The sequence below is a fragment of the Pleuronectes platessa genome, chromosome 9 (genome assembly GCF_947347685.1).
Source record: "Pleuronectes platessa chromosome 9, fPlePla1.1, whole genome shotgun sequence".
NCBI lineage: Eukaryota > Metazoa > Chordata > Actinopteri > Pleuronectiformes > Pleuronectidae > Pleuronectes > Pleuronectes platessa.
This window is the reverse complement of record NC_070634.1, coordinates 1,689,329-1,707,606: the sequence shown is the minus strand read 5'-3', so window position 1 is coordinate 1,707,606 and position 18,278 is coordinate 1,689,329. Positions and strand designations below refer to the sequence as shown.

The following is an 18,278-nucleotide window of genomic DNA, read 5'->3' as shown; positions in this document are numbered from 1 at the left end:
TTCTTCTCCAGCATAGAAGTCATTTTGTTTGAAAGATTTGCCATCAAAAATTGACTTAATATATTCAGTACTGTTTGAATGTCTGGATAAGATTCCCTCAGCAATGTGTTTATTCTTCAAAACTTCCTGCAAAGTCTTGAGAACAGGCACATATTGAAAGGTCTTCTTCGTTTGAGAATCAAGAATATATTCAACAGGATCAACACACTGGAAATGCTCCTTAAAATACCTTCTTCTCTTAAAAGCAGAACCAAGTGGACCCCCTGTTCCAAGTGCTGTACTAATGGGATGTAAGTTACACAACTGTTCTGCCAAGTCAGTTATGATGGCTTGATCAATAATGCATTTATTAGACTTCAATGTTGAATCAAGTATGTTCCTAACAACTGCAACAGATGGTGAAGATGAAATGAACTGAAGGTCTTCAACCAAGGCATCAATGCAACTCACTGAGGCATTATAGATGCTTTCTAGCTTCAGCAGTAGTAAGCCAATCCTTTGAAGAACTAAGTAGGATGCACTTTCCTGATCACAATCTAAACCAGTGCCCTCACCATCACTGGCCTCTGGTAAATCTGAATGGTCAACAGTTTGATTATGGTGACTTGCCCTCACTTCTTGCTTAAAATCACTCAAAGAATAGTATTTGTGTCTTCTGCTTTTGTGTTTCAGAAATGTATTGTATATATTTGTCCTAAAGTTACATCCTTCAAATACACAAAAGACAGTTTTGTGGCTCTTTAGATGATTTCCAATATGCTGAAAGTAGTCCTTCTCTGTTTAACAACAAGCATCGCAATCTAAACACTTAAAAGCAGAGCTGATTTCTGGCTCTAGACTTTCAGCTGTATGGTATCTGGACAAATGGGTGCAAAGGGCACTCCGTGTTTTAAATGTGCAAGGGCAGCTGTCATGTAGACACGGCTGGGATTGCCCACGACCAAATGTTGCGTGTTGCAGTCTGTAGTGCTTAAGTAGATTTCCCTTTGTGGCAGACAAAGACTTGCAGATCTTACACTGCCATCCCATAGGTGAAAACCTAAAGTCACAAGAAAAACAAGTAGCCTACATCACTAATAGTTCTAATAACTAAATAAAACAATGTAATGTTAGAGATTTGGCACCTTTTTTTTTGTTTTTGATGTTGTACAAATTAAGTTCAAATTTAATTTATAGACATTTGACATCAAAATAATTTTCAAACTAAACCTTTTTTCACTGATACAATATTACAAGAAAAGAGTTTGATAAGTGTCAATGCAATCAAATTCACAAATGGTAAGAATGGTGTGTAAAAGTATGTGCAAACAATGTGTCATCTTAGCTTAATTAATCATCAAGTGATCAGTATATCAATATATTTCCGGATGCTTCAAATTCAGGTTGGAGCTAACTGACAATCAAGGACTGCAGCAAATCTGCTTTCACCAGCAAAAATGTATGCAAATTGATGCAAAAAGCAGTAATGATCAAATGTTGTATTGCAAAACAAAATAATAAAGCATATTGTATTAAGCATATAAGTGTGATACATACCTTTTGATAAGTTGAAGTTCAAGGGTCTTCATGCACCTGGAAATAAATTAATATAACCTTTAATTCGATTGGATAAATTAACATTTTACATTCACACACACAAGTATAAACTAAAAATAAAGGCAAGCATTTGCTTGTCCAAACAGGATACAAATTTAGGAAAGTTTATAATGCACATTTCAGTCGGGATAGTACTAAATACACAAGCAGCAGAGGGAAAACTTGAAATTATAGGAACCTGAATCTGGAATACTTGCTCTGATCTCACTGCATGTGTCTCTCTGAGCGAGTAAGAGGGGGCGGGGGAACTCTGAATATAGCCTTTAATGTATCAAGGTGGCCCCCCTTTAGCAGCAAAGCTGCTGACGCCCATTACTAAGCTGGTCAACAAGTGGCACTGCTATCCTAACCCATCAATACGCTTGAAAACATACTTAATTATGATGGTTAAATCGGGTTGTTGAAAAATGTTTTAATATCGATGTATTTAATGGCTTTATCAGATAAACGCGGACGATTACTATTAATTACACAGGTGTAATAATTAAAAAAATATAATTTAAACAGTGGCCACACATCCACCAGAAGTATATAAATTAAACTAAGCTTTAAGGCGAGTGAAGGATTTTTTGGTCCACACTTTACACAAACAGAAATCCAACCAGAGAGACCTTGGGGCTAGCTTGCTTTCCTCAGCACGGCGCTGAAACTCGGCATGCATCTGGGGGAGTCACGTGTATTCAACGGGACAGGCTCCCTCTCTCTCGCACGCCCACTCACACAGCAGAAACCTCCGGTGAAGGGAGCTACGTGGCTAATGAAATGTGTGCGTTAGCTTAGCTTCCCGGCCAACTATTTCTCAAACTCCGCAGAAACTAAATAAAACTCACCAAGCCCGCCCGTACTGTTTCATTAACCACCCACACTGACGTCGGGTATTGTTGAACCCTTAGTTCACCGACTTAAATGCGAAAATAGTCCTTGGTTTTTCACACTGGCCTGCTCTACCGAGGCGAGCTAATGCTACTTAGCATCAGCTAGCTTCTCACTCATTGATTTAAATGCCAATATATAATGACAAGAATACCACTGGGATAGAATATAACTAGCAGAAAACACAAGGCAAGCCAGCAACAGTATTTACACATTAAGCAGCAGCAGCAGGTAACAGCAGCTAACTTATCATGTTACACTATTTTAATTTTAAACTTAAATTATGAGTCTGAAGTATATAAGTTAGCATGCTGGCTAAACCTTCATATAGAGTAATACATCACTTACCTCAGATGCAGATGAAAGAGGCTGAGCTGAGTTGAAGCTGAGTGGTCAAAATGCCAGCAGCCAATCAGAGTTCTCCTGTCGAAGGTGTCGAATCAGATCCATCAGACCAGGTGCTCCAACACACACTGAATCATGTGCTCGTGCTTCTCTCTCTCTCTCTCTCTCTCTCTCTCTCTCTCTCTCTCTCTCTCTCTCTCATGCTCCTCTGATGTTTTTAATCACTCAAACTTAGAACTGGTCTCAAACAAAGAAAGTAAACATCAGTCCTGTTCTTTTCCTAATAAATTGTGATAAGTGATGGTGTATATTGTACAAGTATGAAGTAAGCGCAGGTGAGAGGGGGAGTGAGGAGGTCACGTGTCCCCAGCCTCATGACTCTTGAAATTTGTACATAACTTTTCGTAAGAAATCTTACGAACCGTTTCATGAGACCATGTTGCACCTCTAAATAATCATCAAATAACACATCACAAATAATTGAAAAGAAAACGGCAGTCCCTGTAATGTGCGGCAGATCACAACTGATGTGGCTCAAAATGCCTTTGGTGGAAGTGCAACATTATTAAAACCTAAGGCCTCACAATGAGTAAAATTTATTAAATATCTGGAACTTTTGACTTTCCTAAAAATTACAATTAAATTCTACTAAGCAATTCAGAGCGGATTTTACTCTGTCACAAATTAGTAAAATTCAATTAATAAAAACATCTTTGTTGAATTCAGCTCACTTTGACTCAAAACTGCACAGTCATTTTTATTATATAAAGGTTACTATTATTTATTTATTAAATATTAATTAACCCCAGTCCCACTTTTTAGAGTGCATACATTCACTGTCAGGACTGCCGCCGGGGGGCGGTATGTGGATCAGTATCTAGCACAAGGTAACTTGGGAATGCGAACTGGAGGTGCCGAGGATCGAACCATCGACCTTCTTGGTAGTGGTCGAACTCTACCTCCCAAACCACAGCCTCCTATGTCTCATTAGCAAGTCAGGTCAACTTTTTTTACACTGCATAATTTCTAATGAATTTGTATTTACACTGTGGGAATTGGTTACAAATTGAGCTATAGAAAACTTTATGAATAAATACATAATATTCTGACAAAGAAATAGGCCACAGATATGAATAAATGTTGTGAACGTGGTTTGTGACAAATGAAGGTAACATGAAGGGCATACTTAAAGCTTCTTCCTTTCATCAAATCTCCTCTCCTCTCTTCTCCTCTCTAGGACTTCTCCCTTCAGGTGGAACACTGGTACGAAAGAGCGAATGCTGATCAAGGTGACAGACAGAGAGCCCAGTTTTTTGGCCCACCAAGGAAATGGTTACTCCCCCTGTGACCCCCCCACCCCTTGCGCTCCTTCTGGAGGGGGCTCCACTTCACGAACACGACCCTCTGGAGGAAACCCACCATCAGACTCTGATGGCTCCCCCGTTCTCTATGCCGACCGCCGTCAGTCTCCCTTCCTGAAGCGCGCTGAGCTTGGTGGAACCGGCACCCACCGCCGCTCCTCTGATTCACAGCCTCCCTCGCCTCGCTATGCCTATGAACCCCCACTGTATGAGGAGCCGCCATCAGAGTACCAGCCCCCTCCTATCTATGAGGAGCCTCCCACTGACATGCAGCTCTCTGACTCCTCTTCCTTTTACGGTACTGGCAAGTCACCAGCTCACAAGTCTTCAGCCCCCCTCTATCACTCTCCCAAACAGGGCCAGTCGCCCTATGGCCAGCTGGTTCTGACCAGGCAAAAGTGTCCAGAAAAGACCCAAAGTCTGGAGTACAGTCCTGTGGGGAAGGAGTATGTCAAACAGCTGGTCTACGTAGAGCAGTCATCTTCCAGTCCTCGCTTCAAGACTGCCGACCGCCTGCTCCGTTACGGCACTAGTGGGGGCTATGGTGGCTCTTATGGGGGGTCCTATACTCTGCAGCACAGCCAGTCTCTGATCAGGGACCCCCGCCTACTGCTGGATTACAGTGGGGAGGGTGGAGAGGGAGGTCAGAGGTTGCTTTATGAGGACTCCATATCCTGGACATCCGGCCAGACCCACTCCCTCTCCTCCTCCTCTACAGGTGGTCTTGAGGCTTTCTCTCCTGCAGGAAACCGCAAACGCAAGAGTCGAAAGCCCTCCCTCCCTCAGGAGCTGGCATATTGTGGGGGCCCAGAGGGGGAGCTAACAGGCACAGCATCCGAAGCAATGCTAGCCCAGGCAAGGCTTGCGTGGGAGGCCCAGCAGGTGATGAAACAGAGAAGTAGTTGGGACTCGGGTCAGGGAGGTGGGGTTGCCCAAGGTGGCTGCTCCAAAGATGGCTACGAGAGCGATGGGGCCGTTCCACTGCCGTTACCGGGGCCAGTGGTGAGGGCATTCAGCGAGGATGAGGCACTAGCACAGAGTGACAGCCACCACCACTGGAAACGCAGCACCTTTGACCGGCTAGGCTTCCCTCAGGCTCTGCTGGAGAAAAGCCTCTCTGTCCAGACCAACCTGGCCTCTCCTGAGCCTTATCTCCACCCATCACAGGTACTATTGCTTTTTTCAGACTAAAAATAGTGGATACTTCCAGTTTATTACAACTTATTTTTTATCACTAGCTGTTATTTCTGTCAGCTTACAGCCAAAATTATCATTACACAGCTCGTAACTTTCTGACTTTGTTGAATTGGTGTCATCATGTTGTTAGACCTCAGCTATTACTTCGATGAGTGACAGCATAATTATTATAACTGATAAAACCGATGGACAGAACTTTCTAAATAAGACCCAAGATTTGATAAATAGTATTTATAATGATCAATATCCATCCGTTATGCATCACTCCTTATTGAAAATAATGCGTCACTGTATCTTGTTTATTTGATGAACAACCAAAGGATTATTTTAATGGCTGAGTATAGAGGTTACGACATAATACAACCAGTATCTACTGCAGGGGTGTCAAACTCAAATACACAGTGGGCCGAAATTAAAAACATTTTACAAGTCAAGGGCCAGAAGGGTTCAACGTTTATTGAAAACTTATTGAAAGAACCTTAGTGCATATATTGAACCTGGAACTAACAAGGCCTATAGAGTATTGACGATGAAACAACATTAATTATGAAATAAATTAAATAAAAATTAGGGATGCACCGATATGTAATTTCTTGGCCAATACCGATGTTTAAAACAACAGTCTAGCCGATAGCCGATACCGACGTTTGTTTATTTTGTTTTTGTTGTTATTCATTCACCCTTTTGTGCCAGGTAAATAGTTAAATAATTATTTAAAAAACACTGTTTTAAATTATTTCAGCCCTTTATCACACTTATCTTTTAATGAGCACAAATTCAATCAGATTTATGAAATAATCTTTGGTTTAACTAAACTTTATTTAACGTGGACATAATATGCCCATTTTATCACAGTTGATATGTTTCCTTGGGGTCTTAATGAAATGTCTGTAACATATTTTGGTGAAAGTACCACAAGGACCATTTAAAACAGCCCTCCTCAGAGTGACCTGGTTTGAGTGCCATAGTTACTCCCGCACTTCATTGAATTTCTTCACTTTGACATTCAGAGCACTGGGCAGAAATCACATCGCGTCAACACCCACCGTGGGCCTTCGCGATGCTTTGTTTTAATTAAACAGTCGGATTCCCCTGGTCCACACCAGTTTGCTAGGTGCCAGCCGAGGTGCACCTCCGGAGGTGCACCTCCGGAGGGGCCCCCCGCGCGAACGGATGGTTCCCCCAGCGGGCGCGGTAGCTGACTGTGATCCGCGACAAGGGGCCGACACGAGTCCAGAGTTGCCGCCTCTGACCGCCGTACCCGGTCCCCTCCAACGGCCCTACTTCCGCACCGGCGACGCCGTTTGACGCGCCAACTACTCAGCCAATGAGAGCCTGCTATTCCACACAACCCCCCAGCTATTGGTCTAGAACTGTCACCCGTTCACTGACCCTCAGGAATTCTCAAAACTTATTTTGTATTGAGAACTTGCAAAACTCTGCCGGCGGGCCAGCTCTAATAGTAAATAGATTTTATCATGTGGGCGAAAGATAATTCATTCGTGGGCCGGAAGTGGCCCGCGGGCCTTGAGTTTGACATATGTGATCTACTGGAAACCCTTTTTGAAGTAAATATCTCTAGACAAGAAACGTGGATCATTAAAAGCAGGCCCAAGTTTGTATTATTAATATGTTGGATCTTGACAAATCCCAAAAGTAAATTCTTTGCTAAATGAAGTTGGACTTAATGTGCTCAGTAAAGATCTACACAACAGGGATGACCCACTCTACTGAGTGAAGATCATTATAAAGTATGTTTAAAGCTCCAAGAGAACTTTTTAATGGACCTAGTTGTGAGATTATGTCCTCTATTGTCTCTATGTTTCATACTTTTCATATATATATATATATTACTGAGGACTGAACAGGAACAACTTTAAAACCGAAAGGGATGTTTCACAGAAAAATGGAAATTCACTCATTAGCCATTAACCACTATACTGATGGAGGGGTGGGTGTTTGAGTCCACAAAATACTTAATGAGTCTCAGGGGTAAACAGTGTTTAGCTAAATCCAATACAATTGAACTAAATTGGAGTCCTTCAGACATAAAAAATGAACACAGAAAAGAAACATGAAATGCCTCCATACTGCTCATGTGGTGTCATCCAAGCGTGCAGAAGCCCCCACATTCAGATTTATCTCGAAACAGCGTCATTTACTCCAATTTTTAAGCCTGAATGTTCTCTGATATTCTCCTCGGAGCCGCGTTCACCTTCTCATGGACACTTCGGAAAACTTCACACACTAGACACAAGCTCTCGCAATGTGCGAGGTGCACGTTTCGCATGGCAATGTGCGCTAGCATTGCTACTGCCGATAATGGGCTTTAAGGTTTAAAATAAAGTGAAAATTGCGCCGTTTCGAGTCGAATATGAATATACTGGGACTTCCAGTAACTTGGGTGACACAACACAAGCAGTATGGAGGAATGTTGTGTTTTTTTCTTTTTTTTTATTACGTCTGAAGAAGGGGTCACCTTGGCTGCAATGCTGTTTACCCCTCAGACTCCTAAAGTTTTTATGGACTCAGACACTTCACCCACCCGTCCATCGGCATAGTGGTGAGTATGAGTGTATTAACATTTTCGGTGAACTATCTCTTTAAAATAAAGGATGGTGTGATTCTACCAAGTTTAACCTCTCAATCTCACCATGCAGCTAATTATTATCAAAGATTCTTGTAACCACAATGTTCACGTCTTGCCTTGAATACATTTTCTTGTGTCTTTATTTTTGTTGATCCTGTTACTTTTGCTTGTTTACCCAATCAGACACTAAGGAAAAATGTTCAGCTCTTTGTTTCTTTTCTTCCTCTCTGTTTGCACACCTGTCAGTCGGAGGACCTCGGAGCCTGTGCCCAGTTTGAGGCCAGTCGAAATGCCAGGAATATGATGCCGAGTGCCAGCTGTGGCATCTTCCCAGAATTCACCCTGAGGAAGCCCTCCTCTGAGACTGACATCGAGAACTGGGCATCTAAGCACTTCAACAAACACACGCAGGTACTGAGGGGGATGTGTGTGTCTTACTGTGATACAGTGCCTTGCATAAGTATTCACCCCCCTTGGACTTTTTCCCATTATGTACTGTTACTAACTGGAATTCAAATAGACTTAAATAAACTTTTTCCCGTTTGATCAACAAAACATGCATAGTACTTTGGAGGTGCAAAATTAATTTTATTGTGACACAAACAATAATGAGAACAAAAAAGTTGACATCTGTTGGGTGCATAAGTATTCACCCCCCTGTGTCAATACTTGGTAGAACCCCCTTTCGCTGCAATTACAGCTGCAAGTCTTTTGGGGTATGTCTCTACCAGCTTTGCACATCTAGAGATGGAAAGGTTTGTCCATTCTTCTTGGCAAAAAAGATGAAGCTCAGTCAGATTGGATGGAGACCGTCTGTGAACCGCAATCTTCAAGTCTTGCCATAGATTCTCTATTGGATTGAGGTCTGGGCTTTGACTGGGCCATTTTAAGACATTAACATTCTTTAATCCAAACCATTCCTTTGTAACTCTGGCTGTATGTTTAGGGTCATTGTCCTGCTGGAAGATGAACCTCCGCCCCAGTCTCAAGTCTTTTGCAGACTGCATCAGATTTTCTTCAAGGATTTCCCTGTATTTGGCTCCATCCATCTTTCCCTCTATTCTGACCAGTTTCCCTGTACCTGCTGAAGAGAAGCATCCCCACAGCATGATGCTACCACCACCATGTTTCACTGTTGGGATGGTGTGCTCAGGGTGATGGGCAGTGTTGGGTTTTCGCCACACATAGCGTTTTGCATTGAGGCCAAAAAGTTCAATTTTGGTCTCATCTGACCAGAGCACCTTCTTCCACATGTTTGCTGTGTCTCCCACATGGCTTCTGGCAAACTCCAAACGGGATTTTTTATGAATCCCTTTCAACAATGGCTTTCTTCTTGCCACTCTTCCATAAAGGCCAGATTTGTGGAGTAGACGACTAATAGTTGTCCTGTGGACAGATTCTCCCACCTCAGCTGTGGATCTCTGCAACTCCTCCAGAGTAACCATGGGCCTCCTGGTTGCTTCTCTGATTAATTTTCTCCTTGTCCGACTCTTCAGTTTGGGTGGACGGCCTCCTCTTGGTAGGTTTGCGGTTGTGCCATATTCTTTCCATTTTCTTATGATGGATTTTATGGTGCTCAGAGAGATGTTCAAAGCTCTGGATATTTTTTTATAACCTAACCCTGCTTCATATTTCTCCACAACTTTATCCCTGACCTGTTTGGTGAGCTCCTTGGTCTTCATGATGCTGTTTGTTCAGTAATGATCTCCAACAAACTCTGAGTCCGTCACAGAACAGGTGTATTTATACTGAGATTAAATTGCAGACAGGTGGACCCTATTTACTAATTATGTGACTTGCAAATGTGACTTGTGAATGCAATTGGTCGCACCAGATCTTTGTTAGGGGTTTCACAGTAAAGGGGGTGAATACATATGCACTCAACACTTTTCAGATTTTTATTTGTAAATAATTGTGAAATCCATGTAATATTTCCCCCCACTTCCAAATGATGCACTATTTTGTGTTGGTCCATTACATAAACTCACGATGAAATAAATTTTAATCTGTGGTTATACCATGACAAAATGTAGAAAAGTCCAAAGGGGGTGAATACTTATGCAAGGCACTGTATGTGTGTCATTATATGGATTACAATGTAACTGTCCCTTTGTCCATTAGTGATGTCACAAACATATTCCTGACTGTACTATACATACCAACTTCCACTCATATGTCACTCACACACACTTAGTTACATTTTACATGACAGACATGAAAAAAACACTTTGCACCATTATAATGAGTCACTGTTAATGAATTTTGTGGGCTAACTAGGGTTGCAAAATTCCGGGAATATTCAAAGTGGGAAACTTTCCATGGGAATATACGGGAATTAACGGGAAATAAATTGAAATTTTGTGGGTAATTTATACTAACTGTATTTGCCTTGTCATATACAGACATAAATATAGACATTTGGTTTTGTCATAGGCTGATTTGAGCCCTGAGGAAACTTTGGGCACTTGACTATATGCTTCTGGATCTTTGTGTCATTCTTAACATAGGTCTTTGCACAGTATTTGCAAATGCACACAGCCTTTCTTTCTACATTGGCTCGGGTGAAATGTCTCCACACATGAGATAAGATGAGAAAAAAAGCTTGTAAAAAAACACTAATGGAATGCCAGAGATATAAATAGTTGGCCAAACAATTGGAAGCGTCTTTAAAAATATTTACAATTGATGGATAAATGAATATAAATAGGCTAGATGAACTGATGAGCAATCCTCAATCAGCATACTGATATATTTCCCCCAGTTATATCATCGAAACTTACCTGACTATTCCTGCACACTACAGCAGGCCTCAATAGCCCTGCTGTAGTGTGCAGGATTCTGGAAATTATCTGTGCATGTGCAGGGTTGAAATTCAACGTGCAGCGTGTGCTGCATTCCATATATCTTTAGAATAGAGTTTTGAATGATGTTTTTATTGCGCAGCGTTTAATTTGCGAATATTTTTTTTTTTCAAAATTCCCAAAGTTCCCGAGCTCAATATTCCCATGGAAAGTTTCTGGAAATTTACCGGGAATTTTGCACCCCTTTGCAACCCTAGGACTAACACTGTTAGTGAGAAACTCTGATCAGCTGATCACTAATGAGGTTTAGCCACTGAAAGAGTTAAGCTTTATGATTTTTCATATTACAAAGTCCAGTCTGTCTGTTAAGGCCAGGAAATGTGCTCAAAATCTTTAGCAGCAAACATCTTGTGTTGACATTGTTTATCAAAATACATGACAGATTTGTACTAACAACATTTTGATCACGCAGACCGAAAGACAGACGTGTGACAAACTAAAGGAAAACCTGAATAAAAGAGTGAGAAACTTAACACGTGCAATTCTTCACTGCTATCTGTACTAGTGGTTGAATGTATGTGTGGTGTACAGTAGGGCGGTCAATCTTCCTCTTGAATCCCATTTGAATTTTATTCCTTATTTATTTTATTATACAAATTATATATTATTTTATATTATATATAGCCACAGCAGATCATTACATTATTACATTACATTTCATTTAGCTGATGCTTTTATCCAAAGCGACTTACAATAAGTGCATCAACCCCGAGGGTACAGACCCAGAACAACAAGAATCAAGAAAGTACAATTTCTTCAAAATAAAACAAAACTACAAAGTGCTATAAGTAAGTGCTATTTAAGTGCTACTAAAAGTGTTAGTTTCAAAGAGTTTTTTTTTTTTTTCATTTTTTTTTTTCATTCATTCAAGGTAAAGTCGGAAGAGGTGTGTTTTTAGTTTTCGGCGGAAGATGTGTATACTTTCAGATGTCCGGATGTCGATGGGGAGCTCATTCCACCATCTCGGAGCCAGATCAGCGACGTACTGCACATGCATCCAGTGTAGCCTCGGGATTTGTGTTTTTATGGGGGTAGGCAAGATAGGCAGAGTGCGAGCTGCTGAGCCAACACATTTGTAAAGACAAATTTCCACCCTGTGGACAATAAGGATTCATTCTATTCTAACTAGTGCAGTGCCCATTGCAAACATGCCTGCTTGGAATGGGCTGTTTGCTCTTTGCCTGTGGTAATGCTCTGGAGCTACTTCAGAAGTATTCCACTGCAAATCAACACACACTTATTCTAAATGTCACCTTTATCCTATGATGGAACAGAAATCTTTAAAAAACACTATTTAGAACCAAATTGATGGAAGGTTGCATAACAGTGAAAGGAATCAGTTTAATGAACAATCTCAACAAAGAAACCAAAGAATCTAAAAAAATAAGCCAGTATGTTGAGGAAATAAAATGATATGTGTTAATTAAGCTTTTTTCTGTTTTGTTTTTACAGGTAAATCATTTTGTAAGCTTCTTTTAATGGTTGATTGTAACTTAGGAACTAACAGAGGATGTGAAGGGCTGTGTTGGCGTGCAGCTATTTACATTTTTAATTGTATTGAATTATTTGCTTTGTTGATTAACGTCTTTTGAAAGAGGCAATTTATATAAGGTTATTCTTTTTTTTTTGCTCCTTTTATTCAATATTGGAGATTTTTTTTGCAGTTAAATTGTTTTGTTTGGTCGATAAATTAAATAAGCTTATATAAATACATTTTATAATTAAAAACTATCCTGGGGAGGGGTTTCTGCTATTGGGCAATGAAGCTATTCTGGTAGCTCTACACCTCACTGAGTTTTCTAAGTTTTCTATTCATCTATTGATACTATTGAAACATTCTTTCATGTTCAGGCCCTAAAGAATGAAAAGATGCAGTTTGTCTACATCTTTAACCAGTGTCTCTCCATGTTGCTAACTCCCTCTCTATCTCTCCATCCCATCCTTGTTTTCTCAGGGTCTGTTTAGAAGAAAAGTTTCCATTGCCAACATGCTGGCCTGGAGCAGTGAGCCCATCAAGAAGCCAATGATCGTGACCTCAGATCGCACAGTTAAGAAGGAGGCAGTGGACATTTTTAAGCTCATCCAGACCTACATGGGGGACCGTCGCTCAAAGGTTGACCCCCTCTCTGTGGCTCTGGAGGTAAGTGGACAACCTGAGTCATGGCTCACAGTCTGACCTGCAGGTCTCCCATCGTCAAAGCCATTTAGCCATGCACAGCAGTGTAATACTAGGACCCCAGATCTAGATAGTAGCAAAACTTTGATGCTGTAAAGAAGTGTTATACCTTGGCTACATGTTACAAACTAAAACAAGATGACTTGTTGGTTCTTCCTCTTTGCAGCACTGCTGAAGTGTGAAGTGAGGCTTCACACTGTGAGGTCGTGCGTCCTTGCTCCTGGTGTGACTTCGAGCGAAAGCTTTAAAAACAGCAGGGGACTCATTTATAAATCTGTGCAGAGCAGCCACACCAAAAGTTGTGCAGGTGCAATGTGCATACAAAAAGCTAAAATTGTTTTTCAAAAAAATGACTTTTAGTTTTACAAATCCCAGTCAATAAGAAGTTGTTAATGCAGTCAGTCCAATTCACAGCAGGGTGATTTCTAAAGGTTAACAGAATGGTCAGCGGTGGAGGTGAGTCACTTTGGGCTGATGGAGGCACAGGGATACTGAAGCCTTTTAAGCATCTATGTAGACACACACACATTGTTCTCCAATACTATAATGACATTTAATGATGTCTTAGATTTCAACAACTTGTCACGATACTCCCATTGGTAGGTTCCATCAGATTTAGGAATGAGGTAATGAACAAATGACTGTCACTCAGCTTTTTGACAATATTTCAACTATAAGACCGAAATGGTTAATATTCATTATGTGGGATTTAGGAGGCTCTTGCGACAGAAATGGAATTTAAATACTTTAATAATGTTGAATAAACTAACAATCCCTCTGTTTAAGCTACCTTATAATGAGAGCTTTAATTCTGTTTCAAACCAAACACTGGCTATAGAGAGGAACACAAGTGTCTTTACGTCTCCTCGGGGGGGGGGGGGGGATGGACTATTACTATTATTTATAAAGTATCTTTAATAACCAGAAACTTTAAAACTTTTACGGACGAAGCCAGCGCAGGAAACATGCGAGCAATCATAAAATGCATTCACACACATAAAGGCAAATAAATACAAATAAAAAGAATAAAACATGAGAAGTTGAAAACACACATAGAACAAGTCTTTGTGTCAAATATGTGACATGATGATCAAACTATAACTACCAAGACGAAGTAAAAAGTGAAACGATATCTATACAACCATGCACAGTCAAAGCGTCACATTAATGGAGTCACCGTGGTTACTGCCTCATAAATATTTAAAGTTGGAGTCAATACCTACAGTTGTGATTTGTCATTCATGAAGAGACAGTTATCAACAGATGAAGAAAAGCTACACCTCTTACCTCACTGGCTCTCTTGCTCTCTGCTTGTCTGTGTCAGGTGGTGGTACGTGGGTGGAGTAACCAGGGCCTGCGTGATGAGCTCTACATCCAGCTTTGTCGTCAAACTACAGAGAACTTCCGCTATGACAGCCTGGAACGAGGCTGGGAGCTGATGGCTATCTCTCTGGCCTTCTTCCCCCCCACACCCCGTTTCCACAACTACCTGGAGGGCTACATCTACCGGCACATGGACCCACTCAACGACACCAAGGGTGAGGGAGCAACAAACTATTCTTCTCAATACTTCCCTAAAGTTGATTTTTCACTGATGTTGATTCCTGAATAGAATGTCACCTGGTTCATAATATGTTTTTGCTGTAGTATTTCATGCTTCCTGGAGGATAAGCTAATGATTTGGTTAAATCTCTAACCTTTACCTTCTAAAATCTTCAGACCCAAATTGTTCCTAAGAGAATTTATTTGCCCTATAGACCTTACTCTTTTGCAAAACCATCAGGACAAATAATAAATTTTTTGTCTAACAAGCTTAGGTAAAAAAATTTAAGGTGAGGAAATTAGGGGTCTGGTTTAATATTGAGAGAATAACCAGGTGCCTCATGTCAGTACTGACTTTTTTAAACAGGACACCAACACGTCCAGAGACTTAGCTTGTGCTTAGAGTTGCTTATATGGAACCATAAAAATATGAATCCTGATTTTGTGCTCCAAGTGAAAATGAAATGAATTCAATGCATTTCAACTGTTCAACCCAGAACTCATATTATACGAGCTGCTCTGTACTAGACACCAGTTATTTTTTCATTGACGTTCTCACACCATAGGTTCCCAAATGGATTTCCATAGATTCTGCATTTTGAAGTGGGAAGGGGAAATGTTTTGTAAATATGGAGAATATTGATCTGTAGTGCACTCATTACTCTCTTTGGGGATGTCCAAGATGAAATAGATAAGAGTGAAACTGATACTCTTATTCTAAACAGAGAACCAATAACCTGCAAACCTAGATTCCGTGTAGATAGGTGCTCCTGTAGACAGCTCTGTGTTGAAGGCCAGCAGGAGGCGCAGTAGGAGACATTAGCATTGACAGTATAACAACAAAGCACTTTCAAGTGTATTCCAGGTTTTCCGGTCTCTCTACTGCCTCTAAATGTCAGGCAGAATACAGATGTACTTGTACTCTGCTGCCCCATATAGGTGACTCAGTCAGTGCACATGTAGGACAAATGCCTGTCAGGTTGCCCTTGACAGATACTGAGGGAGTCGTATATTTCCTAATAACACATTCTATTTCATGTCATGAAATAGAATGTCCTATTGTGTTGAAAGTTCTGAGTATTTTGATCTAATTTTCTTAACTGTCTTGACTGAAAAAAAGTGAACTTTTCTTTTAGTGTGTGTCTTTTTTCCATTTAATATTGAAACGTTTTGTGTTTCCTACAGGGGTAGATGATAAAAACCTGGTACTGGTCAGGTTTTGTTCCAATCGCAACTTATTATAAACATCAGTAAAGCTACTTTGTAGTGTACTTTGTTTCAGAATATCCTGTTTTAATGGAGTAAATCTGGATTATTTTTTAATCTGGCTTCATGGAAATTAAATCCTCATGGCCTCCAGTCGTCTGAGGCTTTTAATATGTCTCTGACCCTGTCCCTGTTATTCCAGCCTCCTGGGCTGAATAAAACTGTTTCAGCTAAAAAAGACCAGAAATCTCCCAAAATTGTAAAAATGTCTTCTGTTTTCTGTTTCTCCAGGAGTAGCCATCAGCAGCTATGCTAAATACTGTTACAGGAAACTAACTAAAGCTGCACTGACTGGACCCAAGAAGGTAAGAATCTTTGTCTGTCTTCATGATGTCAAACTGGATTCACCTTCCCAACAAATATGTCTGGCCATTTTTTTCGCTTTCTTATTGTGAGTGTACCACTTTTGACTTACTGACTTCGCCAAGTAGCTTGTGGTTCTTAGCACCAAAGTCTCTGGTTCCCATTTAAGATGTTAATCTATACAGTAAATAAACACCTCACAAATATACCAGTTTATCAAAATAAATCCATTTAATTTTCTGAATGTAATTTTCAGCAAATATTAGTCAAACTGACTTTTTTCACCAGCGAATTAATTTATAAATCATTGCAAATGATTCATAAATTTGTATACATTTGCACATAACCAGAAAATCTTGTACACTAAAATAATCTGATTTCTAAAACATAGACACACCTTCCATTATGTTCTTCTAAACTTCTGTCTGTCCTGGGAGAGGGATTCATCACATTTGGCTCTCTCTGAGGTTAAATTCAAATTTATTTTTATAGTACCAAATCATTACATACATCATCTCAAGGCACTTCACATCTTAAAGTGCCCATATTGTGTAAAATACATTTTCTGGGCTTTTACTGTCTGTAATTACTTGAAGGGGATCAGTAGGGACCCTCAAAGTATGAAAACTGTCACTCCGCAGATTTTTTCACTCAGTCCATTCTAAGAAATATGTTAATGAAACGTCTCGTTTTGTACTTCCTCCCCCCTATGATGTCATTTGGGATTGCACTCGTCTCTCAGCCCCACCCAACCGTTGTAAGTCCAGCCTGCGAACCTGGAGTACAGAGTAACCTAGATATTACTCCGTTGTGAAACTCTGTTGTGAACTCCATACTGTAACTCTGGACGTTACTCCTATATTGGCCGACTGTCCTGCTAAAACTTGACCAAACATGAGGACGGTGTAACTTAACGTTCAGAAACATCCTGTTGTAACCGACTGTAAATATGTGGCTAGTCTTCTATAGCTGTATCAAGACATAACGTGACTTTCAGCTCTGTTTACAGCCAGAGATTGTCAAATGCGCCAGAATGAGACTGGTGATAGTCCTTGTCGCTTGTCACTCAAAGTGCAGTCAGCCAATCAGAGGAGGGGCTCAGGAGGCAGGCGAAAACAATCTGTTCTATCTGCAGCTCCAGAGAGAGGAAGAAGATAGTACATGGAAATAAACATTGCAGAAGTTTTTCGACTTTAAACCACCGACATGTCATCTGCCTCGATCCATTGGCTACCTGTGGGGGAGCAAAACAGCAGCATTGCTATGCATGGAATTCAGCTTTGGTGAACTTTGACCCAAATCTTTTGTGTATGCGTGATGATGCTCTATTGCTGGACCCAGTTCAACACTAAGATCCAAGCTCTAGAGAAGCTAAATCAGCTGATGGGTCCGTCATCATAATGGGCCAGACATTTTCGTGGTCACTACACATGCATTTTCTCCTGAACGTTCTATTCACATATTTCTCTAACAGTGCATCCATCCTGCAAGATTGTACACGAGTGTCACCGCAGTATTTATGTTTACAACAATTGGACCAATTACTTCACACCTTAAATTTTTTTTAATCAGTGGTATCCTAACCTCCATCATCTATTAAAAATAGAAGTTTGAAGATAAACAAAGTTTGTTCATTACTTTAAATGTTCTTTAGTGCCCCTGACAGCCCAGTTGTCCTCGCTGCATTGAATTTACACACAAAAACAATATGAAAACTAGATTCATTCTTAGTGTTATATGCACAGGGTTAGAAGATATAAAAAACTATTAACTGCAATGAATTGCTTGGTTTTGCAAGTCTTTGTATGGTTGCTCTGCGTAATGTTCTTTAAATAAATATATAAATAAATTCTTAAATATATTTTACAATTGTTGTTGTTTGTGGAACAGTGATGCTGCACAAGCACAAATACAACTTTTGGTTTAAAGGGGACATATTATGAAAATTCCACTTTTGTAGTGCTTCTACACGTTAATTTGGGTATCTGGGATGTCTACCGAGATCTGGCGGAGGAGGAGACCGGGGTAAGTTACGAGCCACAGCCCCCTCCTCAGCTCGGGGCGGCGGGTGTTAGCTGGGAAGCTAGCCGAGGGGGGACGCTAACCAGCCGGGGAGCGGGGTGAGAGGCGGAGGTCTGGCCGAGAAGCAGAGCGGGCGGTCGGGGTAA

The 18,278-nt window shown here is 40.6% G+C and overlaps 1 protein-coding gene across 1 annotated transcript in view; it reads left to right on the top strand.

The window, feature by feature from the left end:
- The window catches only part of arhgap39 (Rho GTPase activating protein 39), a 100,610-nt gene that overhangs the window by 75,302 nt on the left and 7,030 nt on the right, over positions 1–18,278 (top strand). The window contains exons 3-7 of the mRNA XM_053430288.1: positions 4,052–5,342; positions 8,209–8,373; positions 12,778–12,963; positions 14,324–14,537; positions 16,039–16,112. Of these exons, the coding sequence (XP_053286263.1) occupies positions 4,052–5,342; positions 8,209–8,373; positions 12,778–12,963; positions 14,324–14,537; positions 16,039–16,112 (1,930 nt within the window). The remainder of the gene's footprint in view (positions 1–4,051; positions 5,343–8,208; positions 8,374–12,777; positions 12,964–14,323; positions 14,538–16,038; positions 16,113–18,278) is intronic.